At 38.7% G+C, this 16,774-nt stretch overlaps 1 protein-coding gene across 3 annotated transcripts in view; it reads right to left on the bottom strand.

Moving 5' to 3' along the window:
- The window catches only part of MED14 (mediator complex subunit 14), a 74,502-nt gene that overhangs the window by 1,662 nt on the left and 56,066 nt on the right, over positions 1-16,774 (bottom strand). For 2 of the 3 annotated variants that reach the window (XM_053917038.2, XM_053917037.2), the window contains exons 22-30: positions 14,330-14,470; positions 12,781-12,892; positions 9,954-10,085; positions 7,907-8,089; positions 6,780-7,015; positions 4,635-4,814; positions 4,434-4,541; positions 2,701-2,826; positions 2,134-2,326 (exon numbers count right to left, since the gene is read on the bottom strand). In XM_053917038.2, the coding sequence (XP_053773013.1) occupies positions 2,134-2,326; positions 2,701-2,826; positions 4,434-4,541; positions 4,635-4,814; positions 6,780-7,015; positions 7,907-8,089; positions 9,954-10,085; positions 12,781-12,892; positions 14,330-14,470 (1,411 nt within the window). The remainder of the gene's footprint in view (positions 1-2,133; positions 2,327-2,700; positions 2,827-4,433; positions 4,542-4,634; positions 4,815-6,779; positions 7,016-7,906; positions 8,090-9,953; positions 10,086-12,780; positions 12,893-14,329; positions 14,471-16,774) is intronic. The other variant, XM_053917039.2, reaches the window with a different exon arrangement.

The raw sequence follows: 16,774 nt of genomic DNA, 5'->3' as shown, positions 1-16,774 counted from the left end.
TACACCACCAATGGTGTCCTTCTAATGTTGCATTAAAGGTCAGATAAAATCTCTATGACAGCACTGTCCAATAGAACTTTCTGTGATGATGGAAATATTCTATATGTGCACTGTGGCTAGCACTTGTAATGTAGCTAGGGTGACTGAGGAACTGAATTTTAAAATTTTCTTTAATTTTAATTAAATTTAAATAGCCACATGAGACCACTGGCAGTTATATTGGACAGTGCCGTTCTATGACATCTATTGGAGTTTTCTCCCAAACTTGAAGGAAATGATCAACTTCTGGAGTTCAACATTAAACATCAATTAGTACTTCTTAAAAGCACTTCAGGGGAGGAAGTGATGGTTTTGGGAGGGAAGGAAGATTGAATTACAGCACAACAATTCCAAAACAAGGTTTGTTTGGGGGAGCGAGGAAGCTAATGATCCATCCTCTCAATTTCCCCTTTGCTGAAAAAAAAAAAACAAAAACAAAAACAAAAACCACCAAATACCCTGCCCCTTCCTTCCTGTAAATATTAATATATTTTAATATAATAAACCAAAACCAGCTATAAATATTATAAACCAAAAGCTGGGTCCCTTCCCTAGAGCACAGCCTAACACTATAGTGGCTGAAAGTGAGAGAACTTAATTGAATAATGGCCTTCAGGCAGAAGGGAGAATGTGCAGGGGCCCTGTACAAGTTACTGCACTCTTCTCTTCTAGCACTGGAAAACTAAGGTACAGAAAGAAAATGAAATCCAAAGGTTTAACCTGTCTAAGGTAGAAATATAACAAAAAACCCAAAAACAAAAACAAAAACAACCCACTTCCAAAATATCCCAACAATTTCTTAAAAGAAGTTTGTATCTTTCTTTTTCCATTTTAAAAACACATTTTCATTATTGACAGGTAGAAAAATGCTTGACTGCCATAGGATCAAAACAGTATTTCTTTTTAATTTTAAATTCCACAAGACATAATAATGATAATCTTATGTTTGTGAAAGAATGGTGTTTATTATCAAAGTACTACTGAACTACTACGTTGAAAATTCTGATAGCTTTAAACTTTGATTCTTAAGGACCTATTTTTAACTGAAAGAAGAGATAAGTCAAAGGATGAAAGCAGAAAATTTTAAGAGGTGGAAGTATTACAACAAAAGAAGCATACCCTTCTCTACTGCCCAGTGCATTCCTTATAAACTATGCTCAAGCGAGAACTTGCCTATGTATACAATATGGGGAAACAAACAGCTAAAAATATAATTTCTCCCATGATTCCTGTTTCTAGTAAAATTTTGACACTTTGGTACATAAAAATGTTTCAGAGAACAACTTTCCCTCATTTAAAAACATAATTGTTATCATACTATTCTAAACAGAAAGATAGCAGACTTCTGTAATATTAGAAATAAGCAAAATGGAAGAAAAGTTTTCTTTGCTGAGCTTTATGTTTTGTAACCAAGAATTTAGCACTGCCATGAATTATGTGTTAAGCGTAGGCTACGACAGTATCGAACAGACCTTGTTTGTCTTGCCAGAAACATCTGGTTCCCTTGAAAATGCTCAGTTTGAGAGCTTCAGTGTGCACTTGGTGAAAAGGTTCACTTGCACCCGCCTGAACTTATATAAGAAGCCCAAAAAGCAGTGATGCCATTTGTATCAGCTTTTATTCTTCACAAAACATTTTGAAGATACAGAACTTTTGAATGGTATTGTTCTATTCATGATTGAACCGTGAAATATGAGAAACCAACATGCATTTCAACTTGGTGATGTACAGAGTGGCAGGTATCAATGGTAGGGCAGGAATTCACAGCCATGGAAAATTCTATCATCCTAACCTAGGGCTTTGTGGCAATGTGTGCTATAGATACAAGCTTCTGGCATTAGCAACTGGGTCAGTCCCAATAATAAGTCACTAACAAAAATAAAGTCCAGGCAGCAGAGACATGGACAAAAACAAAGAACCAGTGAGAAAGGAAGAAAGCGACAGGCAGACATTAAAAGGGCCACAGCAACCAGAACTCTATTACTAGGATTTAGGGTGAGGTGGGTAAAGAGAGAGCAGCGGGGAGAAAGGGGAATCTCTCAAAAGAACTGTTATAACACATAGGCAATTAAATATCATCTACTGGTCATGTACCTTGTCGTGGTGGGTTCATCTCTGCAAACCTCTTCAGAATGTTGCTGACCATCATAGGAGCAGCAACAGAAGAGTTCTGCTGTCTGGGAATGTCTGCCTGCTGGGTTGTACCTGAAGCCATGTCATAAATGATTGGAACTATAATACTAACAGGTTCTTGGGGAGGGACCGATGTTTTCTGAGTTAGTTGAAGCTGTAGATACACAACACACACAAAGAGAATAAAAACGGTTAAAATAAAACATTGACCAAATTTATCAAAGGTACTATCATTTACTGTCAGATTAAGATACATCAAACAGAGGAAAACTAAATATGACAAGTGACACACTCCTGAGTATTATGAATAACATGCAACTGGCACAGATTATGTAGTTCAGTGACTTTCTACTAATACTAAATAAAGGAACTAGGACTACATGAAGTCTAAACTGACAAGGAATCTGGACCTATATTTGGCAGCAACAGATAATTTCTGCAATTATCCAAAAGGTGCTGTATTATCCTCACATGGCTTTTTCTTCAGAAGCTCTGCACATACATACACACATGCTGGGTGGTACTTACAAAAAACAGTATTTTGGATTTCAGCACCACAGCAGGAGTCCCAGGAGGTGCAATCGGTGGTGCGCTGGGAGGGATCGTCAGGCAAAACTGAACGTTCCATTTTAGCTGTGTTGCCTGGTCAGGAAACTGTTTTGGGGAAAAAAAAAAATCAAGATAAAATTATATGAGCATGAGGAGTCTAGAAAGTTAGACAGAATTTTATCTTATACCAACTTATCAACAAACAACATAAAGCTGGTAACCAGCATGTTTTCAAAGGAAATAGATATGTAAAGTTACTAATTGAAAAGTCAACTATGCATTTATGTGATGTTTCCCCTCCTCTCCTCTCACTTCATTAATTCCTGTGAATTCCACATCCTCAGTGTCTCTGACATCTGTTCTCTTTATTTTCACTGATGCCATGGAGCTCAGGGTTTCATTACTTCTCTCATGACCCCTTAATGGTCCCTTTCCAGTGGCCACTTCTCCCAGTCCACCCTCACACCACTGCCAATGTTCTAGACCTGGGGTATCCAACCCCCAGCCGTGGACAGGTACTGGTCCGTGGCTTGTTAGGAACTGCACAGCAGGAGGTGAGCAGCAGGCAGTGAACGAAGCTTTGCTTGAATTACCGTCTGAGCTCAGCCTCCTGTCTCCCCCTACTCACCCCTCACTCTGGTCCATGGAAAAACTGTCTTCCATGAAACTAGTCCCTGGTGCCAAAAAGGTTGGGGACTGCTGTTCTAGAGAATGCTTCTAATCTAGTTCACAGATATTTAGTGACATGCAATGCTACATGTTGTCCCCCACCTCCTCCAAGGATCAACACCTGGCATTCAAGGCCCTTCTCAACTGATGCCAATCTACACTCCCCAGTCTCAGTTCCAATTCCTTCCCTAAAACAAATTAGTCAGAGTGTGTTAATTTTAAACTATATCCACTGATGCTTTTATAGCCACATAAATACTTACTCCTTTAAAAACCCGAATATCTTCTTCACATAAATAATGTTTCCTATGGCCTATCAGAGCAGAAGCCATACTGTCCCAATATTAAAATACCAACCGAAAAAAGAGGTGAGGTATTTGGAATCACCCACAGCAATAGCAGAAACATTAAAATGAAAGGACTACTGTAAGACTGGAAAAATATAATCAGCTATCACCTGGATTCCATCTATACAATTATATAATCTCATAGAAAAGAAATTTAAAATCTCCTGGAGAAGATAGATTTTTTTTTTTTTTTGATAAATGGTATTAGGGCAATTAAGAGCAACTGAAAAAGTTGGATCCATACCTCACACACATGACACCAAGACATTTAAAATGGATCCAAAATTTAAATATCTGATTTAATTTAAAAATGAATCCATATAGTATTAGAAGAAACCCTGGGAGAGTTGTTTCATTATCTGGGAATAGGAACAGTGTATTAAATATGTTTGTTTCTATAAGAGGTAAGCCACTGGTAACTCAGGTTGCTTGTGGGGAAGGAGACTAGATGGCCGGACAGGGATGAATGGGAAATTTCCCACTCTGTCTTCTTATTCTAAATTCAAAAGATACAAGAGGACTGAATATACGTTGCCTATCCAAAACATAATATTTAAATATTAAGTCAGAAATCAAGAAGAATTTAAGAAAAAAATAAAAGTACCTAAACAGGTAAAAACCAGTGAACATTGTTCCCACCAACTCCAACATCCTCAAACATACCTGGCTATAAAAGTTTGTTTCTCTGTAACTTACCAGCTCTAGTTTCATAATGTGCACACAGTCCCTGAGGATGTGTGTAGGAGCTCCTAATAGTTTGGTGAAGGCTATTAATGTATTAGCTTTAAATGGTGGTCCAGCAACCTACAGGGACAAATAAAGCAGGTTATTCTTCATTCCACTTTGACTCTTCTGTTTCATTGATTACATTAACATTATGCATTAAAAAACACATACTCTTGTTTCAAAGAATTTCTCCAAAACTTGAAGTTCATCAGGTTTCCACTGTCCTGCATTCTCAGGTGTTACTTTTAGCTGAAGTGTTTGGTTGGTTTTAGGACTAAGGGCGACTCTGCATTTCAGCGCATCCGTTTTAAACATGATCACCCCAGGTTCATTAGAATTTATCAGCTGCAACTGTAAAACAAGGATGCATCAAATTAGGATGTAAAAGAATATGTAAGACAAAGAAAAAAAATGAAATGTTAGCCAGAAAACTGTTTCAAAAGGAAAACAACTCAGTTGCTACCTCTTCTGAAACAAATATGTAGGTGCTGAGCACCAAAACTGCTAACAACACTGCAAAGAGAGGCAATCAGACATTACACGTCTCTTGATGGAAGAACGTGTAACACCACCTATGAAATATTCTTGTAAAACAATAACCAACGTGAGCCTGAATTATAGTAGTTAGACCCACAGGACTGACTCATATTATAGATCTAGAGGGGTCAAAAGAACATGTTAAATGATTCTAAAGGGATGCAATCAGCAAAATCCAGACCGTGACAAACTCTATAGGACAAATGATATTTTTTTAACAAATAAATTACGTAAGGAGAAATGGGGGAATCTATAGTTTTAAAGAGACTTAAAAACTTCCTTGGGTTCTGACTCAAACTGTAAAAATGGTGATAAATTGGGAAATCTGGACACTAACTATATTTGATAATAAATTGTATTTATGGATGAAATGATGTCTGGAATTTTGCTGTCAATCTGGGAGGAACTATAAATGAAACAATATTGATATGAGTTACTGTTGAAGGTGGGTGATGAGAACAGACAAGTTCATTATCCAATTCTACTTGTGTATATACTTAAAATTTTCCACAATAACAAGTTTAAGAAAACTGGCACATTAGGAAAAATTAAAAAAGATCTGGATTGGGACCTTCTTTCGGCTAGTCCAGGAGTTTGTAAGTGTTTTAGACTGCATGGTCTGTTACAATCACTCGATGATGCCATTGTGGCTGGAAGCAGGCATAGATAACATGTATTGAGTGGGTCTAGAGCTGTGTTCCAATAAAACTTTATTTACAGAAACAGGTGGTGGGCAGGACTTGCCCCCAGGCCCATAGTTTACTGACTTCCGCTCTAGCCTATATGTTGATTATGCTGATGAGAAAAATGAGTTTTAACAAACTGAACACGTATACGACTTTTAACTGGCAGAGGTGAGCCTAGATCAGATTACCATTTTAAATGCTAACTTATTTAACCTATGTTAAAACCTTTATTTTTTTCAAATCTGAATAAAAAGGTTGCCACATAGCTTGGTGCCATCCATGGGAGTGGGTGTTTTCAATATTCATCATCCTGTGTAGCACCTCATTAACACATATGTACCTCAGCAATAATAAGTAACTAATATGTACTGAATACCAAGACATTATGCCACAGGGTTTATATGAAATATCTCAAATTCCCACAACTGTTATGAGCTAGGTAGATACTATTATCTACTATTATCAGAGATGTGGAAAAATGGCCAAGCTCATCCTAGCAGGTGGCATGGTCTGGCTACAAATCCAGGCAGCTCGACTTTAGATTGGGTGCTCTCAACTCTTAACTGTCTCCTAAGGGTACCACCACAGGATAGGTTAAAATTCCTTTTCTACCAGGGTTTTTAATCAATTCAAACTGTTTATTTAAAAAGCAGCTTTCAGGCTTGTGATCATCATAATTTTATTTCAATGGAGACTCATATCTGAAGTCAGCCTGCCTGCAAAAGCATTCTAGAGGACAAGTAGCTACTCATATGTTATTCTCTACAAAGCCAGATGTCCTGGGTACACGTGTCCTATGGTATTGAGTGGACCTATCTCCAGGTCCATGTTAGCTACAGCATGGAAAATTATAAAATGAAGGAATGTGTAAGAATGTAAGAGGATGTTACATTAAGGAATGTTAATGTAAGAATGGAAAAGAAAATAGCGGAGTCCATTTGTAATGCTAGGGCTGGGTGCAAAGTGTAATTCTAACAAGCTGGTTAAAGGAGGTGAGGAAATACCACTTTAGTTCAGATCCTATTCTGAGGGGCAACTTAGCATCTGCCTTTGACAATCACTACTTATCAGTTAGTTCACTAGGTACCCATACCGTTTCTTGTTGAATAATTCTTTGAAGATGTCTTCTCATGATGACTGATCCAAGGAATCTTTCAAGCGGAGAACAAAGGTAACTACCTGCCAGGCCAGGCACGAGGCCTGGCGTTGGAGAGGGCAGCAGTAAAATGTTCAAGGCACTGTGAGTGAGGATGGTGGGTATGGAGGCTGCCCAGGAGCGCTGAGGTAGTTTACGAGGTGGCGGCATGTTGGTTGGCATCGTTTGGGAACCTTATGGGAAGGAAAACATACCATTTCATTTATAAATACATATCATCTCCTTGTTCCCTGATTTTAGTACAAATCTTTGACACTGTATAGTAATCTGTATTGTTTCAGTTACTCCTTGCGGTGTAACAATCATATATTAACTTCCTTTGCAATGAGACTTTGAAACTATGCCTTCAAGAAGGAATGCAGTCTATCTATTTCTTTACCTGGATTCTGAGTTGGCTTTCTGACTTGCCATGGCCGACAGAATGCAGTTGCAGTTACAAGTCTAGGCTTTCACTCACTCTCTTGGAGCTCCCTGTCCAGCCAGCTACCAGGTGAACAAGCCCATGATCAACTAGGAGACTGCATGGAGCAGAGAGAAGCCATGCCGGCTGGGGTCATCATAGATTAGCCAGGTCCCTGCCAACCCAGGAACTGACCACAGATGCATGAGTGGGCCCAGTAGAGCCTAGAAGAATCACCCAGCTGGCCTCAGCTCAAACTGCCAACCTGCAGAATGGTGACTGAACATATGACTGTCACTTTAAGCCACTAAAAGTCACATAGTGAAAGCTAACTAACATAATTGTGTAATTCTTCTCTTCTGTGTTAATTTACATAATGTTGTCAGAAACTTTACGTATCTTTTCAGGTCTATTATTGCAGCTAAGGTAGTTGTCATTACACAGGTCTCAGAAAACTTCTGGAAGAGACATTTCTTTCTTACATTTTGCCTGACTTTGACAATTAACTCCTATTGTCACTGATTTGCTAAATGGATAAAAGTTGAAATTATTAAGTATCCCCATTCAACAAGTAGATCACGATCTTCAAATGTGAGGATGGAATAAAATAGGTCATTTGTTAGTTATACTAAAAGCAAACATAAAAAATGTTGATCATGCTCACTTGTTCCAGCTCGAGGGGAATGAGAAGCATCTGGAACTGGAGAATGTAGTGATGGGTTGGCTGGTGACATTCCAGGCAACCGTGTTGCCGGTGAGGGGCCAGACACTTGAGGAGACCCTGGCCAGTTCCCTGCTCGTCCACTTGGTGATACCATAGTGTATGGAGAACTGGGGTCCAGGGTTCCTACAAGCAAGTAAACGACGGGTTTTCAAAAACTGTATTTTAATAACGTAAGTATTTGACAGCATTTAAATGCTTATACCCTACAGGGTGATACTTTCTTTTCTTTCGGTATGATATTTCACTAAAGCATGATGCTTCTTAACATGGCACATCTGAATATTCTGAGTAGTTTAGTACTTTTTAACATGGTATAAAAATTACATAAAAAAAGACCGAGAAAGGATAAAATTTACCTTCACGCGAGCTTCAAGATCTATAATACGTACGAACTTACACCATATAATAATCGACTATATGTTTGAAAACATTTAGCAAAAAAAATCTCAAAGTTCCATTAAGGAAAGAAATCTTGTATTTTTAAACCAACTCTGACAAATTATGTTTTCATTCTACTCAGAGGAGCCTGAGAAGAGAAATATCTTCCATTTTCCTTATTTAGTGAAGGCTGCATCGAGTAAGAAATGAACCAAAGAATCTGGTTTTGAAAGCAGCGATTTTCTGAACAATTTGGTATTTAAATTTCACCCTGCAGATACTTTTACATTTACACCCCTTTGTAACTAAATGACAAACTGAAGAAACTACTTCTATCATATTATCAGAGGGTAAGTAGTCCTTACTTAGAAGGCTTACAAATTAATAAGAAAAAAACACAAGAACACAGGAAAAGGATATAAACTGGCACACGTAAGAAACACCAGAGGCTAATAAACTTCACTAATAATCAAAGCAACATACATTAAACAATAAGATTCCATTTTTTACCTATCAAAATGATCAAGATTTTCAAAATAATCATGATACCCCACGTTGGCAATGATGCAGAAAAAGACATTCTTCTATAATACTAGAGGAAATTGGGACAGGCTTTCAGCTGAGCCATCTGTAATATGTTTCAAGAGCCTTAGAATTTCTCAAACCCTTTGGGACAGCAATTCCACTTCTAGGAACTTACCTAAGGAAAGAATCATGCGAGCAGAGATGACACCATTTTTAGTTGTGAAAAAATGGAAACATTGTAACCATATCATAATACGACAGCAGTTAACTTATGGTATGCCCAGAAAACGTAGTACTATGAAGCCATTTAGTATGATGATGTAGAGTTTTTACTGCCAGTCATGTTTCACAAATATTAATAGGAAAGAGTAAAAAAAATCACAGATACTACCCAGCTGTAAAATCTGAGGAAGCTCATTATGTTCTGATTTGGCATGGTATCCATGACATATTTAAGTGAAAAAAGTAAGAAACTAACCACTACATGCAGTATGCTATCTGCCATGTGTATGTAAAAAGAGAGGGGAAAGAACACTTACATGTACTTGCTTATTTATGCATAAAACATCTATGCAAGAACAATAAAAAATTAATGACACTAACTAAATGTCTCTAGGAGGAAGAACTAGGTTGCTGGTGGAACAGAAAGGAAACACTTCACTGGCTACTTCTATTCTTTATCTATTTGAACCAACCTGAAATAAAATTTTTGAGTTAAAGAGTGGAAAAATTCAAGTCTCAAAATAACACATAGGGTAGGGTCCCAATTTTTTTTTGTTGGGGGGGGGATGTTTGAGGCGGAAGACAAGAAGATGGGCAGAGAGCAAGCGAAAGCAAGAGATTCAAGCAGATTGGCAAGCAGGGGATGTGTGACAGGAAGAGTGAGGGAGAGGGGAAGGGAGAGAAAGTCCAAAGCAGACAAAACTGGTAGGTCTCTGCATGGTGTGATTAAGAAATATTTATTTTATTTTGCTATTTTCCCAATAAACAAGTGCTAAGTTTGCAGTAAGAAAATAATTTACTTAACAAAAACTACTTTCATGTCAAACTCTTATGCTACAGTAATTCCCATGTACGGACTCACCATGTGGACTAGCAAAACTGGCCCCTGGTCCTATTGAGAGTCCATGCGAGGATGGGGGAGGAGTTGGAACAAATGACGCTGGTGATGGGGCTCTCAAAGCCCCACTGGGGGAGCTTGCAGCATGCAGATTTCCTAATAAATGAAAATAATTATAGATGATCTTCCAGGACACATATCATGTCCTGTTCAAGGACCCCAAGTTAAGACCCTACAAACTAAAGAAACAAGTAGTAAAGCTCCCATAAGCAGCACAAAGGAAAACTAGAATAATTTTATTATTGAAAAAGAGAGAGATCAATTCCATGGGGCCCAAATTCTAGGTCTTATATTGGCTAATTTTTAAAAATATCCAGTGTACTTTTTATTCACTCATTCGATAACTAGGCATGAACGTATATTTCATGCCAAGTATTGCGTGTGGTAGGCATTGGGGATGTAGCAGACAGTGTGACAAAAATTCCTGTCCACGTGGAACTTATATTCTAGCAGAATGGGAAAGACTTACAAATATGTCAGATAATAATGAGTGCTATGGAAAAAAACAGGGCAAGGTAAGGGGGCAATACTGTGCAGTGGTTGAGGTGGGTGCTGTTCTATATATAAGGCAATCACAGAAGACTTTGTGAGCTGAGAAATGAAGAAAGTGAAGGAAAAGGCATGAGGATATCCAGGGGATAAGATACTCCAGGCAAACAGAGGAGCTAGTGGAAAGGCCCCAAAGGTAGCAGCAGTTATAAGTAACATGGAAGAGGCCAGTGCCGCTGGAACAGTGTGAGCGAGGGGGAAGTGGGAAAACAGGAGTTCAAAGAGGCAGGGGGTGGTCCTAATCGCTCGGGGATTTGTAGGCCACTCAAAGGACTTAGGGTTTACCCTGAATGAAATGGGAAGCCATGAAGAGTTTGTAGCAGAGGAGTCATGAACTAATTTCTGTTCCAGAAGGATCACTCTAGCTGCTGTGTGAAGAACAGGCTATAGGGCAGGGACAGGGACAGGGATAGGGACAAGGAAACCAGTTAGAGGTTAGGTACAATCATCCAGGTGAGAGATGGTTAGTGACTTGGGCAAGGGCACAGGCTGAGATGGTGAAAGTAGTTAGATTGTAGATAAATTCTAAAGGTACGGGTGGCAGTATTTGGTAACTGAATGTGAGTATGAGAGAAGGAGTCCAACAGGACTCTAACAGTTTTGGCTCAAGTAGCAGGAAGGAAGGGAATGCCATTTACTGAGATGGGTTGCTTGTGGGAGGAGCAATTTGGGGTGGGGAGGATACTGCTGGGTTGGTTAGGAATTTAGTTTCAGCCATGGTGAGTTTCAGATGTCAACTAGTCAGCTAAATGGAAATGTTGAATAGACAGCTGGAAAATACAGGACTTGCATTCAGGGGAGAGGCCTAGATAGGAGATTAAAAACAACAACAACTGGGGGGCATAAGCTTAAAGAGAGTATTTAGCCACAAGACTAGTTCTAACTTAGAATTATGAGAAGGGAACTATGGCTACCAAAACTATGAATAAATTCAACATTAAAATACTTGCTACATTACCATAACTATTCTCAATATCATCAAGCTTCAAATTCTCTATCTCTATGTAAAACAATTTCACATTTTCATGTTCTATAATACCGAATGCAATGCCTTACATTCAATATAATATGCTGATCAATTTGATTAACTTTTAAGTGTAATTTTGCTTATTTAGCTGTGTGACCTGGACAAGTAACAACTTCTCCAGACCTCAGTTTCCCTCTATAAAATGGCAGTAACAGGTTTCCGCCACAGGTTTGCTGTGGGGATTAAACAGCTAAAGTACTTAAAATGGGGCTTGACACAGAGTAAGCATTACATATGCCTATTACTATCGTTCTTCCAAAATAATTTCTCTTACCTTCTATGTAAAACCAATCTCAACTCTATCCTAGAAAAACTCTATCTTCCTTGCGTTCTATGCCTCCGTGTCTCCTGTTTTCCTCCTTGCTCCCTGGCTGCTCCTTCTCAGGCTCCTACACTGTTGACTGCCAGTGCTCCCGGGGAACTGAGCTCACCCACCCACTTGGGCTTCAACAACCTTCGATGACATGAAAACAACTTCCAAGTCTTCATCTGTGGTCCAACCCATCTCTGATAAGCAGGTAGGAGGTCATCTACCCAAGAAATGTGACACCTGCCTTTCTCGCTAGATGATAAGCTCGAGAGCAGGGCTGGTATGTGGCTCAGGGATGAATCCTCAGCACCACGCAGCATTTGGCACAGAGCAAGTGCTTAGGCAACAGTTAAAAGTAAAATTTTGGCATCCTCAAGTAATTTTACAGTGCACTTCATGGGGTTGTCAACAGAGTCATTTTGTTTGGACAAACAGGCTGTGTACTGCCCAACTCTAAGGGGCAGACACTGTTCACGTATAACAGGGCTCGGCAAACTTTCTGTAAGGGGTCGGCTGTCGTGGTGGGAAAGCAGCCATACACACTACAGAAATGGGTGTGGTGTGTTCCAATAAAACTATTTACAAAACCAGGTGGTGGGCAGGACTTGGCCCACAGGCTCTTCTTGTTGACTTCTGACATAGATCATGTAATTAGCACTTCTTGTAGTTAGGCCATGAGTCTAGCTCTGGGTGCAAACACCTCCATTTAATTTAAACCTTTTAAATTGCTCTGGAATCATGAACACAAATTTCACAATGCTGCCATAATGAATGAATGGCAAATATCTAGCCACAGACTAGAAAGGGAGTTCTCTCTGAAGTCGAAGGCCACATGTGCAGTACTTCTATGTGTGTGTATTTTAGATTTAAAGGTGAACACGACAAGAGAATAAGTAATATCTTACCTGGGGACTGTGTGTGCATCATAGATGGAGATTGACTAACTGTGCTATGATAGGATGTAGGAGGTGAAGTAAGAGGATAAGCACCTGATGATCCTGGTTGCTTCGGAAATGGCTGAAAAGAAGAAATTTAAATGTACAACGGCCAACTGCGTATAGTATGAGTATAACGGCTTTCCCCAATAGATAGCTCCTATGTGAAACATTTACACGTCATGAACATGTGCAAAATACACATTAATAACACAGGTTTTTAAAAACTTCCTGACTTTCAAATGTTTTAACAATAGCAACATCCTCATTCCTGACCTTGCAATACCATTGCTTGTATTTGTTAAGATGTTTCTTGCTCATTTTATCTGTCCTAGTTTAACTGGCGGTGTTATTTCTGGCTGTATATAAAAAATAGTGCATCTTTCACTAGGTGGAAGCTTTGGAGTCAATGAAATATGGTAGTTCAACCAGACCTCTACTTACCTTTACCTTCACCTGCAGTAATGAAAACCCTAGGACAATGTAATCCTTTCTACACTTTTTCAAAAAATTGAGGTACGAATCACATATAGTGAAGTGTACAAATCTTAAATGTATAGTCGGATGAATTTTACAAATGTAACTGCCACATAGATCAAGATATTGAAGAACATTACCAGAACCCCAGAAGTCTCCCTTATACACCTTGCCTTTACCACCTCCCTAAAGGTAAGACTCCTCTGACTTCCATCACTGAAGTTTGGTTTTTGCCTGGATTTGCACTTCATAAAAATACTGAAAGTACTCATCACATACGTGGTATCTGGCTTCTTTTGTTCAACTTTATGTCAGCAAAATTCATGCTGTTGCATGTAGCAAGTTTGCTTTCTCATTTCTGTAAAGTATTCCATTGTGTAAATATACCCCAATTTATTCACTCATTCTACTGCTGCTGGGTATTTGGGGTGTTTACAATTATTTGAATATATACTGTTGCTATGAACGTTCTTGTGTTGATGAACTTCTGTCGCATGTACACGTGAAAGTAGAATCGTTAAATACAGGTATGCATAATGTTCAGCTCTAGTCCTCTGGAATACTGCTAAACCTCACTGCAAGGTAGTTGTACCACTTCACAAACCCTTGAGTAATAAATGATGAGTTTCAGTTGCTCCTAATAGCAAATGTTGGCAACAATTATCAGTTGTTTTCTTAAAGCCACATTTGTAGCTATGGAGTTTTATCTCATTGTGCTTTTAATTTGTATTTCTGTGATCCTGAATGATACTGAACACCTTTTCTGTGCTTATTAGTCATCTGTACATCCTCTTTTGTGATTACATGGGTGATCACCTGGCATCATTTTAACTGCATCAGTCTGAGGTTAATGTTATTTCTGGTACTATTTTACTTCCCACCACTGGAAGCCTCCTCCTCGTCACCCTCTATTTCTATTTTTTCATGAGCACCTTGGGCCCACCAAGGACCTCTTTGCCTTTTAAGAAAAAAGCCCAGACATCCGTAGAACCTGTTAAGTTAAACAAAAGTGATGCTGCTTGGAATTTCAGCTATACATTACCTGTTGCTGGGGTGGTGGCTGGAGTTGTGAGATCAGAGAATCCATCATATCTCCTCCTATGGGAGAAGGGGGATTATCATCCTCATTTACGGACCTTCTTCGAGCATCCTGATTGCTGTCAACAAACATATTCAGGAATGTCTATGGATATAAACAGGCAAAATTTAATTTTTTTAACCTAACTTTAGTATGGTATTTTTAATTAGTTATAATATTTTAACAGAAATAAACATATTGTATCTATCTCTGAAATGTAAGTTTAACACATGATCACTATTACTAGGACAACCTGAGAGAAACATTGATAATTTTGAAGGGAGGATACTAAGGAAAACTGTTAATCATAAAAACAAAATCAACACATCTAGGCTAAAAAAATTGTATCAGCTAAGAAGTACTATGCAAGCAAATAGTTGAATAAGGAATTACACCCTAGCACTTCTTAACAATAGGTCAAAACATTTTCTTACTAATTTCTGAACCAAAAATGGGGGGAAAAATCAAAAGTTGCATCTTAGAAAATTTCCTTTAGTGAGAATTCTCACTTTTTAAGCTAGAACTAAGCCATCTTTTCCCTTTTTTATCTAATATGACTGAAGTTTGAACCATCAAGAATGGGGCAGTCTGTTTTATAAGATGTCATCAAAAACTAAGCAAGGCTACCAGAATTTGTGTCAAGTACAGACTTTCATTAAAATTTTTTTCTTTAAAGATTTTACTTATTTTCTTTTAGACAGGGAAGGGGAGGGAGAAAGAGAGAAACATCAATATGCGAGAAATACATCAGTACATTGGTCAGTTGACTCTTGCACACCTCCAACTGGGGACCTGGCCCACAACCCAGGCATGTGCCCTGACCAGGAATCAAACTGGCAACCTCTCGGTTTGCAGGCCCATGCTCAATACACTGAGCCACAGCAGCCAGGGGCAGATTTTCTTTCTTTTAATACTCTTTATCTCCTCGGTCTTCAAAAACATAGATCCTAAGTTTATCAGAATCACTTGAAAGCTCTTAAAAGTACATGGTCTGATTTCTAATTAAAAATGACGAATTCACAACACACGTTTCATCTCCCAATACTCCACCTGAAGCACTTATAAAAATATTTTTAAAGCAATAAGTCACAAAGAGAAAAAGAATGGGAAAAGAAAATAATAGCAATAAATTCTGAAGGCAACAGAGCAGAGAGTTGAGTGGTAAATGAACTACCCAATGTGAGGCAGTTGTATCCTAAGCAAGCAGCGGGGAAAGCCAAGAAGCAAAGCTATTTCCATCTAGATCCCTAAAATGCTTAGGAACTGGCAGCACCAGATACCACTGGAAATAGGGATGAAGGTAAAACAAAAAACTAAAGGACTGGATGAAAGTCTCTTTAAGACTTTTCACTAAAACCAAGAGATATAACAAATGGCCAACAAGGCACATGAAAAGATGATCAACATCATTAATCACCAGAGAAATGCAAATCAAACCCACAAAAGAGATAATCACCTCACACCTATTAGAATGGTTATTATCAAAAAGACAAGAAATAACAAGAGTTGGAGAGGATGTGGAGAAAAGGGAGCCTGCATGCACTGTTGATGGGAATGTAAACTGGTACAGCCACTTGGGAAAATAGTACGGATGTTCCTCAAAAAATAAAAAATACAACTAGCATATGACCCAGCAATACCATTTGTGGGTATTCATCCAAAGAAAACAAAAATACTAATTTGAAAAGCTGTTTGTGCTCCTATGTTCACTCCAGCATTATTTACAACAGGCAAGTTAAGGAAACAACCTAAGTGTCCACTGACACATCATCGGATAAAGATGTAGTGTACATAGCTCTGTCTGGTGTGGCTCAGTGGACTGAGTGCCAGCCTGCAAACCAAAGGGTCACCGGTTCAATCCCTAGTCAGGGCACATGGCTGGGTTGCAGGCCAGGTCCCCAGTAGAGGGTGCATGAGAGGCAACCACACACTGATGTTTTCTCTCTCTCTTTCTCCCTCTTTCCCCCTCTCTCTAAAAATAAATAAATAAAAATCTTAAAAAAAAAGAGACTGAAACCCTCCTGGAGTCCCTGTCACTTTCACTGAGTTAGGTTGACCTCTATCACCCTGGCAGAGGGTCTCTCATTGGAGGACTCTAGAATAATTGAGAGAAAGAGTACCATATTAAAAAGGAAAATTAAAGTTTACATACTGACTGCTGAAAATACTAATTTCTTTTGACTTGCCAAAAACTGGATGCCAGATGCATACCATCTATGCAGAGACTTGGAAACTCTTCTCTTGGTACTCAAACAAGCCCAGCCAAAAGACCTGACACTGGGAGTTACTCAAAGAAATGGCACAAGGAGAACATCCTGTGGTGAAGACCACGGTCAACAAGTCTTACTTTAAATAAGGGGAGGGTCAAGAATCACTTTTTAATATTTCAAGAAAGATGCTAATATGAGA

The sequence above is a fragment of the Desmodus rotundus genome, chromosome X (genome assembly GCF_022682495.2).
Source record: "Desmodus rotundus isolate HL8 chromosome X, HLdesRot8A.1, whole genome shotgun sequence".
In the NCBI taxonomy this organism is placed as follows: Eukaryota; Metazoa; Chordata; class Mammalia; order Chiroptera; family Phyllostomidae; genus Desmodus; species Desmodus rotundus.
The sequence above is the reverse complement of the archived record's forward strand: the minus strand, read 5'-3'. Positions and strand labels throughout refer to the sequence as shown.